At 45.0% G+C, this 14,607-nt stretch overlaps 4 protein-coding genes across 4 annotated transcripts; 2 read left to right on the top strand and 2 right to left on the bottom strand.

The window, feature by feature from the left end:
* Positions 1-437: 437 nt before the first annotated feature.
* Positions 438-2,256, top strand: N7496_004100 (amidase; the record flags this gene model as incomplete). The annotated part of the gene is made up of 5 exons (XM_056697031.1): positions 438-707; positions 770-1,181; positions 1,237-1,845; positions 1,901-2,089; positions 2,141-2,256. 5 exons carry the CDS (start codon positions 438-440, stop codon positions 2,254-2,256), a joined length of 1,596 nt encoding a protein of 531 aa, XP_056559243.1.
* Positions 2,257-5,190: 2,934 nt separating this feature from the next.
* Positions 5,191-5,403, bottom strand: N7496_004099 (uncharacterized protein; the record flags this gene model as incomplete). Its single annotated transcript, XM_056697030.1, has 1 exon — positions 5,191-5,403. The coding sequence occupies one exon, from the start codon at positions 5,401-5,403 to the stop codon at positions 5,191-5,193; it is 213 nt and encodes a 70-aa protein (XP_056559242.1).
* Positions 5,404-5,697: 294 nt separating this feature from the next.
* On the top strand, positions 5,698-6,303 carry N7496_004098 (alpha/beta hydrolase; the record flags this gene model as incomplete). Its single annotated transcript, XM_056697029.1, has 1 exon — positions 5,698-6,303. One exon carries the CDS (start codon positions 5,698-5,700, stop codon positions 6,301-6,303), a length of 606 nt encoding a protein of 201 aa, XP_056559241.1.
* A 5,355-nt stretch (positions 6,304-11,658) lies between these two features.
* On the bottom strand, positions 11,659-12,399 carry N7496_004097 (uncharacterized protein; the record flags this gene model as incomplete). Its single annotated transcript, XM_056697028.1, has 1 exon — positions 11,659-12,399. One exon carries the CDS (start codon positions 12,397-12,399, stop codon positions 11,659-11,661), a length of 741 nt encoding a protein of 246 aa, XP_056559240.1.
* Positions 12,400-14,607: the final 2,208 nt, after the last annotated feature.

Here is a 14,607-nt window from a genome sequence, read left to right as displayed (position 1 = left end):
AAAATAAAAATAAAATCCATCTGTCATTTCATTCCTTGCTCTCTAAATTCAAGTCGTTGGTCTTTTGTCTGATAACATCGATATATCGCTAGATCCTGATACGTCAGAATTTACCGACGAATACCCAATCACGCCTTCTAGTCAGGTTCTATCGCCTTCCTCGCTAATTCAAAGCGATTTTTATCAGTCCTTATCCCGACAGTCGACGTCTTGCTACATTGTGGTATATCAGGGTTTACCGACAACCCGCCAATCAAACCCACTAATCATGTCCACACTCAGGTTCTACGGCAATCTTGGCAACCCCGGTATGAATCCAAATATACTGAGATTGAAGTTCGGTGATTGTTCAAGCGGGATACAAAAGGCTGCACATCTGTTCTAATAATGGGGATTATTTCCCACCATTGGAATATTTACTTTTCACTGCCAATACCATGACGTGGGAATCAATTGCCGCGACAAAGCGCCAAGTACTCAGGGATTCCATCCCAGCCGAATGGCTCATTCCTGATACCATTTTTCCGTCCGAAGATCAGCTGGATGTGACAAATTTTCCTCGGGAATCTGGATTTTTCACTGAAAATGAACTGAAAATCACCTCGTCTCCTGCCCCGACTATTCTATCTCATATATCTTCGGGATCATGGACTTCAGAGATGGTGACCGAGGCGTTCTGTAAGACTGCAGCGGTAGCCCAACAATTGGTAACCCCCTCCCCCCCAAAGCCGAAGATATAGAAGGACAAAAAGGTCTAATCGGGGTCTAGACGAATTGCCTATCGGAAATATTTTTCGACAAAGCCATCTTGCAGGCTAAGGAACTTGATGCCTACTTCCAAAAAACTGGCAAGACAAAAGGTCCTTTGCATGGCTTACCTATCTCCCTCAAAGATAACATCAACGTCATTGGCTACGATTCAACAATTGGGTTCACGTCTCTTGTCAATAAACCTGCAATCAATAATAGCACGATCGTTGATCTTCTCCTTGAAGCTGGCGCGGTGATCTACTGCAAGACCAATGTACCAACCGCCATGATGATCTCGGAGACTGTAAACAATCTTTTCGGTCGCACAGTCAATCCATTGAATCGCAGTCTTACCACGGGTGGGTCAAGTGGGGGAGAGGCTGCCTTGATTGCGTTTGGGGGTGGCCGGATTGGCGTGGGGAGTGATATCGGTATGTATTTAGGCCAGAGTCCTATCATACAGTCCAATACTAATCAATTTGCTAGGCGGATCTCTCCGTATGCCCGCTGCTTGCACAGGCATCTTTACCATCCGCCCATCTTCCGGCCGCTTCCCTAATTGTCAGTCGCGCGCCTGTCTAGAGGGCCAGGAAACCGTCAACGGCGTCATCGGCCCGCTAGCGAAGAGTCTGGAAGAGATTGTCCTCTGGGCCAGAGTTATTATCGGTCAGAACCCCTGGATTCGCGACCCAAAGTGCCTTCCTATCCCTTGGCGAAGTGTGGAGATGAAAGAGCGTCTCAAAATCGCGGTCCTCTGGAACGACGGGGTTGTAACCCCAACCCCTCCTGTCGCTCGTGCGCTCAAGGAGACTGTTGAGAAATTAGAGGCAGCCGGTCATGAGACCATCACATGGGCATCAACCGAGCACACGGAAATGCTAGCCCTGCTTGGAGGCATATTTTTGGCAGACGGAGGGAAGTCTGTCCGGAAACTTCTCGAGCCAACGGGTGAGCCTTTCCGCCCAGAAATGAAGCCCTACGAGGAGGCAAACGATATAGGCGTATACGATCTATGGCAGATGCAAGTTAAGCGCAATTCTCTCTGCAAATCGTACCTGGATCGATGGAATGAAGCTGGCATTGATGCTATTCTATGCAAGTCCGCCGCCTTCAACAAGACGCCGGTCTTTGTATTAATCGGTTTCTATAGGTCCTACAACCCCATACAGCAGCGTCAAGCACGACAAATTCGCGTACGCTGGGTATACATGCGTCTTCAATTTGCTTGATTATCCGGCTGTTTCGTTCCCTTGTGGTATAAAGACCGACAAGGCTGTTGATACACCATATGACGACCATCAGGCATTGAGTGATATGGATGCACAAATTCAGAACAACTGTTAGTGGCCCATACTTGAAGTTTAACGTGCTCAGCTACTAATGGAACTAGACTCTGAAGAATCCGTGCATGGCATGCCAATTAGTCTGCAACTAGTCGGCCGCAGGCTCAGTGAGGAGAGTCTACTGGCGATGACAGATCTCATACTGAAGTCTATCACTTTGTGAATCGGATGAAGCAGTGTAAAGAACTAGGACAATAACTAAAGTCATCGGTATAGTTATTTCAATATCAAAATTTAAATGGCAACAATTTATTCAAGCATCATCTTAAATTTCACGTAAACGAATCCTTCTCCCTAACTGCGAGCTCCCGTCCCCGCGGTTCGAGGATGTGACAAATTACAATCTTGAAGCCGTTAAACTAGATTTTTACCTAGTGCTCAACTCAACTGAAGGAATATTGAGTCTATTGGGTATACAAGTTGCGATGTTCCAAACGTTCTTTGGAGCAAATTTTATCAGAGCTTGGATTGGAGATCTGCAGCACAGGCTTGGACACCATCTCTTTGGGTGTTTAGAAACATTGGATGAGAGAAATACAAGAAGGTCATTTTCTTCATCCATTCTCTTCCCTCATTTTATCCCTCTCAAAACCTCCCACTCATGCTCCAGCATTCCCAACATAACCAAATCATGCCAAGTGCGTTGGTAATATATAGCTTCACGCTCTCGACCCTCGTCCACAAACCCAAGTTTCCTGTAAAGCTTCAATGCATTAACATTATATGAAAACGCAACCAAGTTAACCCTATGCAATCCAGCACACTGGAAAGCCCAGTCCAGTGCCCAATTTATAGCTTCTCCACCGTACCCTTTGCCCCGGAACCCATCTGCAAGTGATATCCCCAACATGGCACAGCGGTTATGTTCACTGCCTGGTGGAAAGGTGTAAAAGATGCTCATGTGTCCAATAGGCACGGGTTTTGGTTTCGGTTTGGGAGTCGAGCCATCTGTGCTTGGAGACGATATCTCAGGGGGAGGAGGTAGACATATTATTACTCCTAGTAATGAGTCTTGTATCATTTTAACGAAATCTTCTGCGATTTTCTGGGATTTTGGTCGCATGAGCCGACTAGTGCTCATTGTTTGAATGGTGGGATCATTGAGAATCTGCGCTTGGAGGAATTCCTTGTCTGAGTCGCAGTTCTCGACTGCACGATAGACGAGGCGTTCGGAATTGAAGTGAAATAAGCCGTCCAGATTTGGGTGTGAAGCCATACTGATTTTGTAGAATGTAGTACTTTGGGCAAATGGAGAGTTTGTTGAGAAATGGCTTGAACGGAGGGATTGCAGGATTAATATAAGCAGAGGTGAGTGAATAGTCGGGGTCCTAATTAGGCGCCCAATGGGGCTGTGTGGAGTGGGTAAGTGTATTGAAGGTTGTAGTCAGGCCAATGGAAAGCGTAAGACTCATTTTGAATCAGAATTTCGCCGTTTTTGTACAATATTATGGAAAATCTCATAGTATTTAAGAAGCTAAGCGCCCCTCACGCTTACCAGAGCCTAACCTTGGGATTGCAACCAACCTTCGTCGATAACAACATAGGATAATAAATTCATTCGACGCGTACCGCTCGCTAGTATCTCCAACCTTTAGGCTCATGTCTTTAATATGAATACCCACGAATCAGCCTTAGTGAATACCGACTATGGCAGGAGCCTGTCCTTCAGCAAAAGAGTGCATTCCGCAGAGAATACTGGAACTGGAGAGAAGGGAGAAGTGCTGGAGCTCCGATGCTCGCCTTTTCTCTTCGGTCTCCCCCAATCACATCGCTCAAACCTAGCTACCCTATCTACACACTGTTTCCCAGTGGTGCATAAGCTTCCTCACGACCAGGGCCAATATACACCAGGGCTGGGGTCGGTTTTACTAGCGTTGGGTGCGGATTAAAGTTAGGTGACCCATCCGGGGTTCTAACTTGGGATAAAACGTAACATACATACTAGCCATTGGGGATATATGAATTGTATATTTCCTGACTATAATATCAATCACCTTCTCTCATCACCAGTTTACCCAGGATCTCATATTTCAAAATAGTCTCTCCCAACCTCTAGAAAGAATAGCCTGTAAGGCAAGAGTTTTCTACTCTCCCGGACTACATGATGCCCACCCAAACCGATTATTATTGTTTTATTATTGTTTTATTATTGTTTTATTATCTGCTCCCGCACCTCTACCTCTCCATCTAACTTTTCGCTACAGATAACTTAGCGACAGATTGACAAGCGAACAAGGGGAGAGTAAGTTTCACCTGGCCCGTGAGATATGGCTCTTCACAACATACACTTAACTAAACCCACCTACTTAGGGCCCCTCTATATTTAGGATGGGTTTCACTTATATACGTCTGAATGGATGGTTCCGAATATTGATGATTATGATGTATTCATTATCCAGCCTAGGCCTCTTGCTAATTACTATCTTTGTTACTTGGCTACTTATCTTCGATTTAGCGCATAACGATGATAATGAGAAAGTCAAAGAAGACGAGAATTACGATATCAGAGACCTCTTTTTTGTTGTCTAACTAAGATTATATAATCTCGTTTTGTGGTTTCTCACGAGAAGATTATTACCTAGAACGATCTGTATCCCGAAGAGAGCCTTACCACACCCGGACAAAAGATCCTTCTTTTTATCGGGATTGTGATCACAATGGACGGTTTTCAGCTTTTTGAAAGCCATGATTATATTGTTTTCGGAATTATCTTGGGAACTATTTTTTTTTTCGAAAAGGAACAATGGACATCGTAAAGGACAAGTCGTCACTGGGCTACTTTGATAATCCACGTCACTGTCAAAACTTAAACTTCAGGCGCCCGTTTACCCTGGCTCGGCCAAATGACAAAAATTAGCTCGCATCATTATCGGATGATGGAACTATTAAATCTGGAATCTGCGCAGAGAGAAATCCGCGATGACTTGGGGAAAAACAGTGAAGTCCTTTCTGTCGCCTGGTCGCACGATGGGACAAGGCTCCCCCCCCCCCCCCCCCCCCACCTACCCATATCACTATAATATTATATTTGGGACTCTCGGGAAGATTGTGGATATTGACCGACATCATATTAAGATGGTGGTGGAAGGTACATATTTCAAAACTTATAGTTGAGCAGAAAATGTGGAATATGCTTTAGATACAAAGAATTATAGTACCAGACCAGATGAATAGCAGGGTTCTCGGTAACCATGATCTCGCGACCTTTGCAGATATGCTCGGTAGGGGGATCAATGAGAGTACCGGAGGCCTTTGTGACGAGGACGGGGATTAAGTAGGGGGCCACTTTGGTCAGCTGCTCAATGACCATTTTTCTTATTGGGTCCCTGTACTCCGTAGTCTCACCCAAACGATATAGGTCTCACGTGATTTGGACGTTAAAAGCGAGAAAAGTAAGGCTGGATGGTATCTATGTCCATCTTCTCTCACTTTGCGTGGGCTGTACAGCTGAAAACGCAGAGATACTACGGAAATAGCATCCCATCCTACTCCGGGCCTCGGAATTTTCTCTCTTACGAAGATGAAACTACATTTTTTCCCCGCAATATCACCAAACGCGACAGGTGTTCTTCTGCTGCCTGGGGGCGGTTATGAAAGGCTTTCCATGGAGAATGAGGGCTATGATCCAATGCGGTGGCTCAACGATCGGGGATACGATGCTTGGATTCTCGAGTACACTGTGGCTGGATCGAGTAGCATTCGTCCGATCTACCCCAAACCGCAAGAGGAAGCTCTCGAAGCGGTACGTCAAATACGTGCCCAGGATCGGGTCCGCATACTCGGCATCTGGGGTTGGTCAGCTGGGGGACATCTCGCAGCCGTAACCGCGACTAGCCCAGCAGCAGCTCTTGACTTTGCCATCTTGGCCTATCCAGTTATATCGATGGAGCCTGGTACCGCGCACATGGGGTCGATGAGGAACCTGATCGGGGAGGATGCCCAACCTGAGATACGTCATCAAATGTCGGCTCAGACCAGGGTTACAAGCGAGACACCGCCAACCTTTATATTCCATACAGCCAACGATGACAGCGTATCGGTCCAAAACTCGTTACTCTTCGCAGCTTCCATGGCCGCCCATCGATGCCCGTTCGAGATCCTTATCCTTCCTAGTGGACCGCATGGTGTCGGCCTAGCGTTAAACGATCTCAAGACTAGCTGGACGGAAGAGCTTTACCGCTGGCTTCAAAATCATACACCAAAGCCGTAAACTAAGCAATTCTCAATGTTACGCTATCATGGCGAGGGTTAGATAGGATGGCCCGGGTTTACGTGACGGGAGAGACTTTTACTTTACTTACAGTCATTAGTTTAAAGGAAATCCCAGTTTAGTAGAGTATACCTACATGAAATTGACAAATCATACCATATTACAGTGGTGTATATGTGCGGAGCACAGTTTGCTTCTTGTGCTACATTTTAAACCAAATGTAAAGTTGGAGGAGCGTCTAATGCGTGTATGGCTGCTTTGTAGTCGAAGAAAGAGTTATCATACGAATATATATGTTTTACATTTTTGGTGCCATTGCTGAATCGTCAGACCTCACTCGCTACGACTTAATTGCATGCATGTTTTCCTGGGCACCCTTACTATTCCAAGAACCAGATGACTGACCATGGGCCTATGCTAACATTTCCTCTCTAGGCCTGAGCCAAACCACCCTCATAAAAGCGGCGGCTACCCAAACAAGATAGCTGTCGTGGAAAGTGGAGAGATTTATTACAGTGACATGGAATTAGTCCACATACAGTGACGTGGAACGTCCATATCCAATCCAGATTTCATCTGTATTTCTATCGTGGCGCCGGTCTGAGACCATTTTATTAGTTCAGGCCAGCACTAGTTTATCTTGAGAAGGCGGTCAGTAGCGGGATCTCAAACTTTTGCGGCGCCACCATATGTAACCGACCCCTTTCATAAATTACCATTTATTTCGAACCCTCGCGTAGCGAGTGGTCCACCACCAAACGATATTGCCCTCCGACACAATATCGCATTTTTCCATAGTGAACACCCCTTTTCTACACGCAATTTTTCACCACCACCATGCCTAAACCGAAATAATATAATGAATCTATCGAATCCCGCATCTAATTAGCTATCCCTGAATTAGAGAACGTTAAAAAGCCTAATATTAAGGTGTGGGCGCGTACTACAAACCTACGGTACTAGCGGCTTCTTGCTAGGTACAAAGGACGCCTATCTCTTTCTGACCAGTAATCTAACGGTCGCCTACTTGATGAATCGCAAGAAAAAGCCCTTTACCGTTATATCGATTACCTCGATTTGATTTATCTACCGTCCAAGCGATTGGTAATTGCTACTATAGCTATTATGATTCTAGCTGCCTACTATTAGTAGTAATTAGCCACGAAGATTCCTTGATCGTTGTCCGGAGTATTTCTCTCGCCGCTGGAGAGCGATAGACATCGAGAGAAAGAAGTACCCAGATAGGTAGGGGGTAGGAGATTAGTTTAATTTCTAATAAGAGATAATCACGCGGTACGGGATTACTATAGATGATATGTAGAACTTCGATGAGACCGGCTTTAATACCGACTGGTCGATCTGGCACTACCTATATGCAACCATATACACAGGATAATGTTCGCCAGGTGGGACTTTCCTGTCTGGGCTGCCGCCGCTTTAATGAGGGCGATCAGGCGCAGGCTCACTGAGTAAATGTTAGCATAGGCTCATGGTCAGTGATCTGGTCAGTGCGGTCATATGCTTGCTCAGTGACCAATCATGGATGCTTAGTGATCATCGATGGCTGCTCAGCGATTGCTCAGTGATCACTTAGCCACTGCCTACTTATAAGGACTCATTAACTTAGTTAACGTTAGTTAGTTAACTAGTTATCTAGTCAGCGAGCTATATTCTTTTCTTCTAGCCTAAACTAGACTATACCTAATATAGTTATACCCTATAGGGTTATCTATTCTGTGAAAACTAGCGTATTAATAGTCCTTATAAGGCTCTCTACTTTCTGGAGGTCTCTATTAAATTAACTCTCCTATTGATAAAAGCTGGGATCCGAGCATCACTGGCGGCTCTTGCATTGATCGGCCTAGTTTATACCTAGCAACAGCAGCTACTGCTGCTGCTAGTGATATCATCTTGATCCTTATGCCCATCCCAATCGTATACCAGCTACGATTCCTGCCAATTCTCCAGCGACTAGGCATGATATTTATGTTCGGGTTTGGCAGTTTGTATATCTCACCCTCCCTAGCATTCATCACCCGAACTTCTGCTGTGGACTAGGCTTACCCTGATTCCACACAGAACGACCGTCACGAGTATTCTTCGTTTAGCCACTCTGATTCCCTCGATTACTTCAAGTGACCAACCATATACCATTACCAAAGCCTTGATTTTTGAGTAAAGTCCATGATTCATGTCATTAGTATTTCTCATTTTCACGAATGGGCTTTTAGACTTATCGAGGCTAACCTGACTATAATTTGCCCCTCTCTCCCTTATCTCCGTCAATCCCTCCGATACTATGCTCCAAGCTGGATTGGGGAGGGCAGTTGGATCCGGAGAAAGTGTGGGTCGAGGAGCTCGTCATCTAGGGAATCAGGGAGTGGCCGCAATCTTCACCCAACTATCCAGTTGGAGAATAATACTGAGCGCGTAATGACTGCTGGCGGGCCTTCCGACACCTTCATTCCTGAAGAAGACTGGTCTGATCCAAATAGACGATCGGCCCACTCCTGATAAGGGCAATTATATTCCATGTGTAAGTAGTATTTACGTGTTGAATATTGTAGCCAAGCGCCACTGCGTTTTCATGAGGAATGTATTGAACTAGTTGGAGGAACGATGCAACGCCAGGAATCGTCAGATATTCAATTTTGGCTACTAGGCCGTCTATGTACGGACAGATTTATCGCTGGCAACGCTCGTATGGAGGTTTAGATTATTAGCCCTTATTCTGGAAATTCGAGACATACGACCATGGCGTGTGGAGAATAAGGCTTCCCGTTCCGCTCAGCCGTACATAAGCCAATTATAGTAAACGATTAATTCTCGAAGCACCCTGAGCTTTGAAGTGGCGTCGGATTCTATCCCATGTTGATTGTGAGGATCTAATCGTCAAATGTCAAATACCCACGAAAGCCATGAGAGTACTGACAGTTGCTACAAAGGACATTGACTGCCTTCTTCGGGGTCTTTTTGGCAACGATTGGTACGATTACTAACACGAGATAGACCGTGTTCAAACTAGGTGTGCTCTTATATTGTCTGCTGGCTCGGGGACTAGGGTCAGTGCCGTGGTAGAATTGAGCGCGAACCTATGAGGGTCCGGGCGGAAGAGAGAACGAAGCTACGCGTCGGCACCGGGATGTGGAACGGGTTATGGAAGGGTACTTCAGTAGGAACATCTAGCACTCTTAGGTGAAACTCGTAAGCCTTGTGACACATAACCTGTCATGGAGAGAAATAATTCCATCACAGCGTTCTTAATCTTTACAAAAGTTGAAGGTAATAAACCAGCCGAAGACTAAGATGTAGACCGCTAAAGGAGATCTGTAGCCCGTACATACAGGCTGAACACGCAATTCTCACTTGTCGGTGGCTGAACAATGGAGAAAGAACTTATTTTATGGCATAAGAAGACCGTTTGACATCCATATACTCATTCACAACTGCCGAGGCCATTGTCCTCTATGATCAATTATCAGTATCATCCTATTGGGGTGTAAGGGCACCTTCCACGTCGTCATTTAAACAACCTATTTTCTATATAATTCAAACCGCAGGAATATTGATGGTTGAATTTCAGAACCGATAAGTCAACACTAAAATCAGCGAGGGTGGTGGTTGTAGAACAAGTTGTTGCGGTCGACACGCAAAAGGAGATACCATACTGACCAATGATACCGAGTACAATCCGCTTAACTAACCCTCCCAAGGACCTAATGCGAATATTATGGTTTTATACATAAGTTAACCCAATACCGAGGTGACCTTTTCAGCCACCGGAGATGATATATCCTACGTCGGCAATTATAAATCTTCGTCACTCCACTCTGCCGAGAGGCCTATGTCCACACAGAGCCTGACGCCCACCCCATTTATCTGGAGGAAATTTGCCAAGGAGCGTGTTAATCGAAGCACAGCTCAAAGAGAAAGAATTATGAAGGGCATGTTCGTAAATCCGTTGCTGGAACCAGTATGGTGTCAAGATTTAGAACTTGTTTGGAATGACCAACGTAATGAATGGCAGGTTATTTCTATCCTGAGAGCGAAGAAGGCTGTCTATATAGCTCTTCCATCGCCTGTGTGGGTTTCATTATCAGATTATAATGAATAGACATTTATTTCTGGGCTCCAACTCTCACCATACCATCGGTGGGCCATAATGTGGAATCAAGGGATGTGGATGGTATGCACACCATTCTTTGGTCTTGGTCAACTTCTGGCAGAAGCTTCTAGCAGATAAAATAGTCTCTCGTCAGGTTTGGCTGCTGCCAGCGCGTATCACATTCAAAGGCCGTGGCCCGACAGGTAAAAACTGAACCACTCTAGAATTCGTACCTTTACAACCTGCATTACAACACGATACTTCCACTGTGAATTATAAGCCTAATAGGCATTTGGGCTCTTTTCCAAAAGAAAATATCAGGAGGGTCGAATCGCCACAAGCGAGGACAATTAAAAGATTCCTGTGAATTACACAAACTACATGTCATCACTATCACCATCCATTAGGCTTATTGTTTCCCTATCCCCATCCTACTGCTTTTCCTACTTCCTTGTTCTTGCACGATCGAAATATGATTGCTTATTATCAAATTCCTGGGTTTCTTTCGTTCTAATCAAATAAGTCCTTTAACACTCTACCTATATCTCACCTCAATTAATTCCTGACATCCAGGAACCTGTCCTTACTACCGGACCCATACTCATTGTAGAAGAGCTTCGCGAATTTCACAGTAATCCGATACCATCTCGTGTCGAGATTAAGACGGGGAAACTTTCAGCTACATGAAGCCGCAATATACCCAGATTCAGATTCGCCGTTCATAGCAGAGATGGAGCGAAAACCGAACACTTCTCCATTTTATTGGCAAATTTACTGCAGTGACGCCATAAGGACAGCCTAAACCCCCAGAATAGCCCACAAGTAAAGACAGGCCGTGTCAGGTAAGGATAGAGGTACAAATTGTAGGTAAGAACCACCTAGAATGGTTGGTGAACCTCCGTATAAACAAGCGAAGATTTGTAGTTATTCCTTTACTGAATAAACTTTCTTCGTGTTTTCCATGAAAAGAACACCGATCAAAGAAAAGAAAAGGACAAGAAAAAAAGGAAAATCACCTTCCAATCCATGATCAGAGTTTTTCAGTTGTTTTTTTTCTTTTTGAACAACCTCAACGAACAAGATATGTATTTGATAACCTACTCCTCATATTCCGTTTGAGCGAAGTTTTGTTGAATGAGTGCGTTTCCGACTGATTTTAGGGACCTTATCTGATAAGAGTCAATAATGTCCTTTTTGTACTTTGTCAATCCTAGATAGTATAACGAACTGATTTTTCCAAACGTCAAACTTCAAATTATGAGGCCTCGAATGCATTGCTGTTGACCCAGTTGCAGTCCATTGCGGACTGCTTCGATGGACACCACTTTCGCAGCGCACAGTGCTTGCACCCGTGTTCTAAGACCTTCACAGCAAACAAGGACCTTAGGACGACTCTTCTCACAGGTAGGAATTTTCGATCTTCGTGATTCACACTGCAAATCACGAGGTTTTCGTTGAAGCTCGCAACGACCCTTGGTGAACGGGTCTTTGGCCTTCTTCTTGCATTTATCTATGTCTTGTCGGACTTGGATATGACAAGCTGCAACATCGTCAATGATTTTCTTTTTGCAGGCCGCGATGCCGCTTTGCACAGCCCTTTTACAGCTGTCGATGCCCGATCGAATGAGATTGTTGCAGTCTGCAGGCGCTCGAGCTTCAACTGTTTCCGGCATTAACAGTGGGTCCGTTGAATCTGTGTCATCCAGATCGAAAAGGTGGAGATCTTTTTCATCATCCGCAGAGCGAGGCAGATGAAGATTAGCTGCAGCATCAGCGTCTCGAGTAGCGTGAATACTAGAAGCCTCCCAATCGCTATCCACTTGAGAGATGAACGCGTCCTCTGATTCCGGTTCGTAGCCAGAGATCGCGTCGCTATTTAAGGCTTCCTCGAGAGATTCATCATATATTCCATCGGATTTCGGCACGACGGCCCCGAGCACATTATGACTGAACAGAGTGAGGAGTAGAAAGATTGAAAGATATCGGGCCATATTTATGATGGTACCACAAGTTATTCATATGTTTTTCATGTTCTTAACTAATTTTAGTCGTTATTGCAGGAGAAGAAGCAGTAATATATATACGCAGCTCGAAGCATCTAGGCCGTTCTCCAGATTAAATCTAGATTTCAGTAACGCTGGGTATCCGCATCATAAGACCCGATCCTTGGGAGACATAATTTCCAGAGTTACTCTGGCTACCTGAAAGGCCTAGACATAGGATTGATGGAACAAGGCGCTTATTATTTCCCCTGTGTGGTTAGCCGTAAGCATCATTGTGGAGAGTTTTGATCAGATAAACAACGAGTGACTTTCGAAAAACAATAAAATTCCAGCCTAGAACTCGATTACTATTTGTGGTTCCTCAAAGGTTCTGTGGTCCAAAGGGAAATCTTATTTTAAATATAAAAACAAAGAAGCCGTGGGCCTTTGCAATCGCAACCCTGGATTTTCTGAGCCGACTCCATCGATATTAATAACTTCGTGTTAATTTTCGGCTTTTTTAACCACTGGATACTTCTAGCCAAAGCGGTGCCATATGACTAGGACTAAGGGTCATCAAATCTCCACAAACAAGCGACGATTAAGAGTAATGCCTACACTAGATGAGCTTAATTATATACTGCACGCCATACTAAAGGACTGACGCGCAATATTATGAACGATAGTGCCACGGTAAAGCTTCGACGCAGCATTTGTGGCATCACAACCAACGAAATCCGGTATCGTATCTCCATTTTTGATCAAGTGTTCCCTCTACGATACGACGGATCGGATCACCGAGCCACATATCCAAAACAGATCAGAATGGAGCGTAAATACCCCGCGCGAGCCCGCTGCTTTAGTTACCGGCGCGTATGAGCCAGCGGATTGGATACTGCTGCGGATCAGCCATGGAATGGCATCAGAGTGAGACTCGCGCTGACACGAGATGGTTTAAGGGGGTGCCGAGCTAAAGGTAGTATTTTACTCAGGGTTGATTTAATGACTCCCTGCACCTACATCTATTATGAGATGCTAGATTCGGTCGACTTAGCATTACCGTATTAGAATAAGCTAATACTTGCCCGCTAGGCTACATATGAGAGGTTCGTAGCAGCGATCTCCCGGATAATTCATCAATCAACCCGTTTAGTTAATGTTCATTAGTGCTAGTGGGTCAGCAAACCTACGTGCCCATCAGAAAGGCTCAGAGCGGTGAACATAGCGGTAGCAGGAGTCATACTCCTCGCTTATAACCAAAACTGCACTCGAAGCGCTGACTCACGAATCACACCAGACGGTAAAAACCTGAGCGGCTTTTCTTGGCGAGGCTTGGCCAGTCTTGGCGCGCCGTTTGCAGTCAGCCTTCCTGGTCATGCGACCAGGAATTTCGCAATTCCAATTGCACTCTCCATAGGTAATTGGGACCAAGATTTTCTAGAAAAAAAGGGTTGCTTTAATTATCTTTGGCAACGAAGTCCAGGCTTCGAGATGAGGCCGTCCTATTTGAAACAGCGTAAACCGCCGAGCGACCCTCCAATAGCAATCAGCTACGTAAATTAGGACTGATGGTGATTACTCTCCGCTCAGTATACCCCATACCTTGCAATTCCTTGGCGAGCTTAAATCCACCCGCGTTTAAATTATGGCGATTCGGTCTACGGCGGCTTTTCTCGAGATCTATGTGACCAGAATCAGGCAGACTTTCTCGGGCCTAGACTACGCAATTCTTGTCGAGAACAGGTTTCTTTCCACGCAAGGCCTGATCTAGCGTGCGATTTTCTGTTTCAATCTCTCATATATGGCCATTGATGGTTAACGGACCGATTTTGGTAAATACTCATAGGAGCTACTGAAACGGTGTGGCACATCGCAGGTCATCCTCGATATATTCATGACTCTAGCTATGTAGCCTACGTAGGCAGTCATCAAGAGGAAATAGGACTCCGTATGTAGCCGCTGGGAAATTATTCAGTTAATGATAATGGTCCGAAAGAGTGAATTAGAAAGTAGTAAGCGATCGGGGCCAGGGGAGAATATCTATACTTAAGTAGACTTAAGGGTTAGTTGGATTCATTAATGGTTTTCCCTTTTATTAACTCTGAGGCAAGAGCAGAAGTGTAGGAAGGCTAAACGAGCCTAAAGTACTTCCTATACCTTATAATCGAACCAAGTATTAGACTTATTCCTGACTAAGTTTCGCTTGTATAATTATGT

The sequence above is a fragment of the Penicillium cataractarum genome (assembly GCF_028827025.1).
Source record: "Penicillium cataractarum strain IBT 29864 chromosome Unknown utg000002l, whole genome shotgun sequence".
Lineage (NCBI taxonomy): Eukaryota > Fungi > Ascomycota > Eurotiomycetes > Eurotiales > Aspergillaceae > Penicillium > Penicillium cataractarum.
Note: the sequence above shows the minus strand (reverse complement) of the source record. Positions and strands in the feature narration are given on the sequence as shown.